The sequence below is a fragment of the Eumetopias jubatus genome, unplaced genomic scaffold (assembly GCF_037043125.1).
Source record: "Eumetopias jubatus isolate StellerSeaLion01/CBP00866 unplaced genomic scaffold, mEumJub1_p1.0 scaffold_10, whole genome shotgun sequence".
In the NCBI taxonomy this organism is placed as follows: Eukaryota; Metazoa; Chordata; class Mammalia; order Carnivora; family Otariidae; genus Eumetopias; species Eumetopias jubatus.
Genome location: NW_028274816.1, coordinates 107,303,190 through 107,311,534, shown reverse-complemented (window position 1 = coordinate 107,311,534; position 8,345 = coordinate 107,303,190). Strand labels below are relative to the sequence as shown.

At 59.1% G+C, this 8,345-nt stretch overlaps 1 protein-coding gene across 1 annotated transcript; it reads right to left on the bottom strand.

Moving 5' to 3' along the window:
* Positions 1-206: 206 nt before the first annotated feature.
* On the bottom strand, positions 207-5,010 carry TMEM92 (transmembrane protein 92). The gene is made up of 5 exons (XM_028093713.1): positions 4,910-5,010; positions 2,255-2,280; positions 1,367-1,441; positions 1,024-1,219; positions 207-795 (listed from the first exon to the last, which is right to left on the bottom strand). The coding sequence occupies exons 1-5, from the start codon at positions 4,976-4,978 to the stop codon at positions 679-681; spliced, it is 483 nt and encodes a 160-aa protein (XP_027949514.1). The 5' UTR covers positions 4,979-5,010; the 3' UTR covers positions 207-678.
* Positions 5,011-8,345: the final 3,335 nt, after the last annotated feature.

Below are 8,345 nucleotides of genomic sequence, written 5' to 3'. Positions count from 1 at the left end.
TGAGTCTGGGTCAAAGTATCTGCAAAGATTCTCTCCCAGACGGTGGTTCACAGATGTACCGTCTGCCCGGGCTCATCATCAACACATCAATGGTGGGATTTTGGGTGCAGTGACCTACCCCCGCCACCCCCCCCGCCCCGTGCCCCAGCAGCACCTGGGCTCACTCCCCCATTACCTCCCCACACAGCCAGAGGCAGACTCTCAAGTGACAATCAGTTAAAATTTAGTGAGGACACATGTGTGTGGAGGGGTACAACGGGGTCTTCTCTATTCAGGTAGACCTCAGAGCCCATGCAGTCCAATCTCCCATAGAACAGGAGTGCTCTCTAGAATATCTCGGAGCTGGCTGTCCGGGCAAGATGTGTATACCCCACAGAAACAGGGTTCTCAGAGTAGCCCATTCCACCGTCAGGCACCTCAGGTGTTCACATGTCCCTCCTGGCAGCTTCTGACGTGGGATGGGGTGGGGATGGGAGGACGCTGACCCTCCAGACCAGCTCTCAGGACGAGAGCAACTGAAGTGGAACCGGGACAGGAAAAGCAATAAGTTAAAACCAAGAACAGCCCAAGACGTGGCAGGATGGGTGGGGGCGTCACAGGGGTCCCAAGAGTCTCTGGCTTAATGGAGGCGGCGTTGGAGAGGAGGGGCTGACACTGCAGTTGCAGGCAGGCGGGGGCTCAGAAGGCTGGGTTGTCGATGCCCCTGGGTTGTTGGTGCACCCCAGCATATTCTTCAGGACTGAAGCTGTAGGGAGGGGGTGGCTCCATGGGGGGCAGGACAGGCTTCAGAATAATCTGCAGGGAAAAGAGGGGACATGGAGTCTTTTCAGGGCTCGGCACCAGCCATCACCACCCAAGTGCTGGCTGGAGAGGGGCGACCCGATGGTGGCTGCAGAGCCCTCTCTAGGTCTGGAGACCTGGTGTAAGGAGGGCCTTGCTGTTACCTGTCGCTCTAAAAATCTGGACAATAGGGAGGTAGGGCCGGCTAAGGAACAGAGCAAGAAGTGGGACAGAGACACCCACCTCGCTGTAGGGGGGCGGGGGCTCAGAGGTGGGCGTCGTGACCCTCTCTGGGGGGGCAATGGAGGGTGGCTCCGGGGGCCCCTGGTGATCCACTGGGGGGCCCTGCTCCTGTTCTCCGCAGCTGCGACAGAACCGCTTAGCCAGGCAGCAGACGCACAAAAGGGGCAGAATGATGAGGAAGGTGATGACGAAGATCCTGGGTGAGGAACCACCGACATCTCCCTGAGTCCCTGGGCTGTCCCCACCGCCCCTCCCACCCCAACCTAGACCGCCCCTCGGGCAGCAAGTCCCGGTGCCCCCCGACAAGTGGGGAGCGTGCCGGACGAGCCGGCCCTGGGCTCACCTCAGGGGACTGGAGAATAGCTCATATTCTTGGCAGCAGTCGTCACCACAGCATTTGAATCCTTTGGGGCAGGTGCTGGGGGCGGGGAGGGGGGGGCAAAGAGGGGCTGTTGGTACCAAGGTGGCAAGAAGATCCCAGCCTCCCCACAACTCACGCATATCCTCAGGGCAGGAGCCACGGCCCAGCAGGGTGGGGTGTAGGGACCCTCCTTGGGCCCTGTGGGCGAGCTGGGGCTGGGACCCAGGAGCTGGATTCTAGGCTCATCGCACTACTTGTGCCAAGTTACACTCCTTTCTGGGTCTCACTCTCCTCATCTATGAAATGGGTGTAGAGAATGTCCTGTCGACTTCACTGGGCAGGTGTGGGGCGGCATGTTGTAGCGGCTGCAAGAGCCCTCGAAGGAGATGGACAGGGCGGGGAGCAGTGGGTAACTCGAGGGGCCCCTGGCTGGTGCCCCTGGACTAAGAGGTGGGAAGGAGAGGGTGTTCCTGGAACATGCAGGGCTGACTTGATGGAAACGTTCGTCTGCTCAGGACCACCGCCCCCCTCAGCCCCTCCTCATTGCGCTCAGGCCTTTTGGCATTTATACATTAGGATCGACACAGCCGGTTTGCACGCCCCACCCCCCGGGGGGGATACCCTCGGAGGAGAGACAGCCTGAGACTCAGAGGGCCGAAAGAGGGGCGGGGATTAGACTTCAGACACGCCCACAAGTGCGACTCCGTCCAGCTTGGCGGGAGGAAGTGGGCGGGGAGTGGGGGAGTGGGAAACCCTCTTCCCTAGAAAGGCGGAGGTGACTTTCTGCACCCCCCCCATGAAGGCAGACAGGGAAGGATTTGGGGTGTCTCCTCCCCAGACTGGACGTTATAGCCCAAATCCCAGACTTACAAGAAGAGTCCACATTTGGCTGCAGCCTGTGGAAGAAAAGAGGTAGAGGTTAGGGGGGGGTCACAAACCAGGGGGCGGCATCTCCACCCACCTGCTGCCCCGGTACCTGAGAGCCTGCAGCGGGTTCCCAATGGCTTGGCATCCTCCCCTGGGCCTGCTCTCCACCTCACTCCAGGTCTGTGACCGGAGCCCCAGCTGACACACCGGGCGCCCCCAGCTTTCCTTTCTCTCCGTACACCAGCTCACCCCCAGACCTGTAAGCTCACGCTTCTGACCACCCCTCCGGTCTATCTCCTTTCCATGCCTCACCTACAATCAGGGACACCAGCAACTCTCTCCTGCTCATCCCAATCACTCCCCATACCACCGGCAAGTTCCTATCCAGCAAATCTGACCATCCAAAAATTCGTTGGAGGCCCCCTTCAGTGGCTCCCTGGTGCCTGGACCCCCAGCGACCAGCCTCTGCCCCCCCTTGCCCTCTTGCACACGCACCCCCTGGGAGTTCCCTGAAAACTCCTGGCTGTTTTACACCTGCGTGCAAGGGCAGGTCCTCTTCCTCCTGCCTTCATCCTTCAGGGTCTGCCAAACCCCCATTCATCTTTCAGATCTCTGCCTGGGGTGGGATGGGGGCGTTCCTTGCTCTTGGAAGCCACCCAGACTCTCCTCTCCGGGCCCAGCTTCACCTTCCCTCCCTTCCTCTTCTGTACCAGTTCTGCAGGGAATCTAGGGTATTGGTCCAGAATTTAACCGGATGAATAGCAATGATGTGTATAAGCCCTGCTTGGAACATTCTTACCCCAGGTATCTGCAAGGCTGGCGCCCGCCCCTCTCCCTCTACCCATCTTACTAGGAACTACATCTACTCCCCCACAGCGCCCCTCACCACGCTTTTCTGCAGCTCCTACCCACATCTAGCATACTGTATGTTTCCCTTTGTCTTGCTCATTGTCTGTCTCATCAGAAGAATGAAAACTCCAGGAAGGCAGGCATTTTTATCTGTCATCACTGGTGAAAAACCCAACCACAATATTGGCAGAATGAATGAAAGAGCATTCGCTGATTACCCGGTTTCATTTCCTCCCAGACTGTGGGGTGAGGGGTCTGGGGTGGGGAATGCAGGGGTGGGAACACGGGAGGTCACCTGTCACTCCGCCCCAGCCTCGGGGGACAAACAACGGCGGCCTAAGAATAAGATGCCAACTTTGGCAAGACTACCACGTCTTCATACCTTTACTTGAAGTAACTCAATCACCTTTCAATTACTAACAACAGTAAAGCCAAGAAAACCTACAAAGACAGCCAATAACAGGTGGGCTGATTCAGCTCCACCCGGAAGCCTCCCCGCCACAAGCCTTGGCCCCTGGGGACTAGAGCAGGAATCAACTCCCAAAAGCCGGCCCGGCAAGGGTGGGAGCTTCACAGCACATAGAGGCAACTGCAGAGATGGGGACAGACCGAGGGGTCCAGGCACTCAGGGGCACCCTCTTCCCCCTCCAGATTCCAGACCCCGTCTCTCCCCGCTCTCCAGGCCCCCAACTAAGGAGGGCTGAAAACGAACAGCTTTAATAAATTAATCCTGAGTTGTGCTGTTTGGGAGGGTTGATCTCCAAAATTCTCTCCCCCCGCTTTAACCCGGGGGGTGGTCTTGTCAGAGGTGGCTCAGTCTGAGTTTTATTGAGCGTCCGAGTGGTCATGGAGAACCGCAGCTTACTGACCCTGCCCTATCAGCTGAGATGGGGACATATCAGCACCTGCCGCCCGAAGTTGCTGGGAGAAATCAAAGAGGATGCTCAGCTTAGTGCCGGCACCACTGGCTTGCCTAGTGGCTGAGGAGTAGCGCCAAGGCTTCGGGGGCAGAGTCCCGCGAGGCAACACAGTCGTGTGACTGTGCCCTGTTCTGGGGAAGGGCCCCGGGATGTCGCACTCTTAAACTGAAAAATCCCTGTTCCAGGCCCATGTGAGTTGCCAGCATGATCTCCCATCCCAGGACTGGACAGATCTCCCCCAACATTTTCAGAGTTTAATGGAGGAACGGGAGGAATGAGGGGGCGCATAAACCCTGGGCCCCGGTGAGAATCATGGACTTCAGAGGTCAACCCAGCCTTGGGTCAAGCAGCCAGATCAAATCCTGCACAGGCTGGAATCCCACTCCCACTCCCAGGAGGGGTGAAAGGAGCCTTCTCTCCCCTAAGGCACAAGCTGAGACACAGTCCCAGAGAGGGCCTGTGCTTCCTCCAAGTTCACCCAGCACTGGAGGAACAGAGTTAGGGTGACAGGCTGGCCAGGCGTCCAGCCCTCAGTCCCCGCTAGTCCCCGCTTTCTGACGCAGCGGGAAGAAGCGGGAAGGACGAGCTCAGGCTAATAGGGTCAAAGTCCCCACTCACAGAGAGGCACTAGGTGTCAGAGGGTGGTGGGCGGGGGCCGGGTCCCTACAAGGTTTCCCCCCCCCCCCGCAGGCGTAAGAACCCAGGCCTTCTCAGGGCCTCCCTCCGCCGCCCCCACCTCCCCGGCAAAAAGAGAAAGGAAGTCGCTAATTGCGTACGGTCACGAGGAAATCCTGACAATGGAAGGTGGTGACCGAGCTCCAGTAGTAGGCCCCTGACCCACAAGGGTGGGGCCCTGAAAGTTCTATAGCTTTACCTCCCAAGCGCTCACCTGTTGGGGGCCGGCCAGCAGGCCGAGCAGCAAGGTGGGTATGAGGCCGGGGACCCAGGTGTCGGACATCCTGGCACGGGGGCCAAGGAGCTTCCGTGTGTAGGGGGAGGAGGGGAGAGGCGGGGCCGCGACCTCTCCCACGTCTCTCCACCTATGGGGCCCCGCCTCGGGATGGGGGCGGAGCTTATGCACCCGCGAAGGGCTGGACTTGGGGCAGGAAGGGGGTGGGGAGGAGAGGGGAGGAGAGGGGAAAAGATCGGGGTTGGGTCAAGGGAGTTGGGAGGTAGAAGAGATTAACTGGTAAAAAAAAAAAAATGGGGGTCGGGTCTAGAGCTACTCCTTGCCCGTTCCCGCTCCTCCACCCTTAGGTGGCCCCGGGCTTGAGAGGGGCAGTGCTGCGCCGGGCCGGGGATGGGGTGGGGGGGCGCTGAGGGAAAGGATGCGGGCAGAGCGAGCCGCCGATTGCAAGCCCCTTCCCATCTGGGCTTGCGGGGGACAGTGGTTGAGGGAGAGGGAGGCGGAGGCCCGGGAGTGGATTGAGGGCATTGTACGGTGGGTGGCGGGGGGGGGGGGGGTCACTTTTTTTTTTTTTTTTGGCCAAGAAGAGAGGGACCGGCGACCTGGTTGATTTCAGGAGCACAGCATTAGTACATTCGTGTCCCCCCAGGGTCCCCTGCAATCCTGGGAGGATGTGTTGGTACACTGCCTCCATTTGACTCTAGGGGAAATTAAGGCCCAGGGTTCAGAGACTTGCCCCCTGGCTCGGCAGCTGGGGGAAAAGCGGAAGCTAGGCGAGCAGGGGAGCCGCCGAGCAGGCCCATCCGGATTCCTGGAAAGACCCCGCGGAGGCGGTCCCAGCTGGGAGGGCCGGATTCCGACCCTCGGCTGCCGCGCCCCAGCCCTCCAGGCGCGCTGTGCTTCTCGGGTCCGGCCGGCAGGTGGCAGCATCGCCCAACGCCGGATTCCCACGGAGCCGGGCGGCGCGCCGATGGGACCTGGGGCCGGGTCTCACCGCGCTCCGGCTCGCGGGCGCGGGGGGAGCTGGCTGGTGCGCGGGGTGGAAGGCCGCCTCGGGGGGGCCATAGGCGCCGGGCGAGAGCCAGATGCCCAAACACAGAGGAGACGTGTGGGCCCCGTGCCGGAGCTGGAGAGATGGAGCCCGGACCCCTGGGGAGGGGACGCAGGGGAGATGGTGGGTGGGGGTGCTGCTCCCGGCCCGGGGAGACGGGGGAGGGCTCCCGGAGAGGCTCAGCAACCAGCTGGTTAGGCGTCTCTTGCCGCGTCTCAAATCTGACTTTGCCACTGAAAAAGATCCCCGACTTAGTAGGGATGGACAGACTTCCTCCTCTGGCTGTCTTTTCTTTTTCTCTCACCGCTTTCTGTTTATCTCTGTCTTCGTCTCTGGCTTGTGTAACCTCTCCTTGTCTCTCCCCATTCCTCCCGGTCCGTCCTCCTGTTTGTTCTCCCCATCGCTGTGTCCACGCGGTTCCTCTCCATCTGCGTGTTTGCTTGTTTTCCCTTCTCTGTTGTGAATCACTGTCTCCCTTGGAGTCTGTTTCTCTCTCTGTGTTTCTATTTCCTTTGTCTCTGATTTGGTCCTGTGTCTCCCTGACTGTATTTCTCACCGACTCCCTGGTCTCTCTCTGTCCCTCTTTCCTGGTCTCTGTTTCTCATTATCTGTTGGCCCTTTTTTTGCCCCTAAGGACAGAATCTTCCATTCTCCTGATCCAAGTGAAATCAGTGTCTGGCTGCACAAAATGGCCTCTATTTCCAGTTCCTGGTGACTCTGAGTTTGGAGAAGGTCATGGGCATCTCTTCCCTCCTGCCCAAGCAGCTGGCTCTGGCCCCAGCTGGCCCTTCTCCCAAGGGGGTCCTAAAACAGAGAGTGCTGGAAACTTCTCCCAGCAACACCCACACTGCTGTCTCCTTGGTGAGGCTGCTGCTGACTTGGGCATCCCTCCTGCCCCTGCCCTGTTGCACCAACACCCATGGCTGGGATCCCCTGCCACCCTGAGCAGACCTGCAGTCCTACAGAGGCGTGGCCTTTAGGGGAGAGGAAGATGGGTGAGCTTAAGGGGAGAGGGTATCTTGGGGAGTGAAATGACAGAGCTGGGAAGGGGCTGGAGGAGTTTGAGGGGTGGACGTGGAAAGCTGGGAGGACTGACAAGGTCAAGGGACCAGGCAGGTGCCAGGGCCCTGAGGAGGGGCAGGTGGAGGGCAGGAGGCTGGCATTACTCCCCTCGGGCTCTCTGGCACCCACCTGACACAGATCTGTTGTCCGTTGCCAGACAAAATACAGGATGCCCAGTTAGACTGGAGTTTCAGATAAACTGAATAATGTTTTAGTATGAATATACTAAATGGTCCCATGCAATATTTGGAACATACTTATACTAAAATTTATGTGTTGCTTATCTGGAATTCAAATGTAACTAGGTGTCATGTATTTTTATTTGTTAAACCTGGCAACCCTACCTATGTTCCTAAAAATGTCATAGACGCAGACATTTGAGAACAGCTACTCCATGCCCTCTCCCACATCTCCCCAGTGGGAGAGGGAGGCTCATGGGGCAGAGTCCAGAGGGCCCCTGGCACCTGCCTCTTGGTCCCCAGTTGTTTTTTTTTTTCATGACACCAGCCTGCCTTTCTCTGCACCTTCCTGCAGTTGGGGACAGGGTGAAGGACCCGGAGTTGGGTGGTCCCAGCTCAGTCAGCCCAAGAACACCAAACCTCACTGTCAACATCCATCGTGGCTCCCAGGGCCCCAGCATTCTTGATGGGTGAGGTCGGGGTGGGGGGCACAATGGGGCCCTAGGCCGAGGAGACAGGGGACATTCTTGTCAGGAGGCAGGGAGTTCCTGCACAGGGACACCATCTTCAGTTTGACAATCCGGCCACGGGAAGGAAGTGTGTGTATGCGCGTACGTGTGTGCTTAGGCACGCGGGAAGGGAGGCCCGGAGGCCTCAGGCAGTCCGTGGGTCCCTCTAGATTCCGCGCCAAATTCCATCTGGGGTTTCCCAAGAGCAGCGAAGTCGGAATGTCTTCATACTCGCTAGCTGCCTCCCCGTTCACCCAGTCACTGAAGAACGAAGAACGAGCCGATTGTCTGCATCCTACGAGAGCCCAGCTGCAGGGGTCCTGGAGGTCAGCTGGTCCACTTCTCCCTTCTCGGAGAAGCCAAGTGGGGCCTGGAGGGGTGGGAAGGCCAAGTCACAGGGGACGCTGGCGCTGAGTCAGGACCAGAGCCATGCAGGCCTCAAGACCCCACACCCACAGGCAGCCTTGGAGGAGAAAGCTGCCTGGTTGCTGCGGTGGAGGGAGGGACTCCTCACAGGGGGTTGGGGTGGGAAGTCTTGCCCAGTCCTGAGTGAGCGGAAGAGCCAGGCCGAGTTCTGTGCCTCTCAGCCCCTCCCCTGTACTGTGGTGGACACTGAT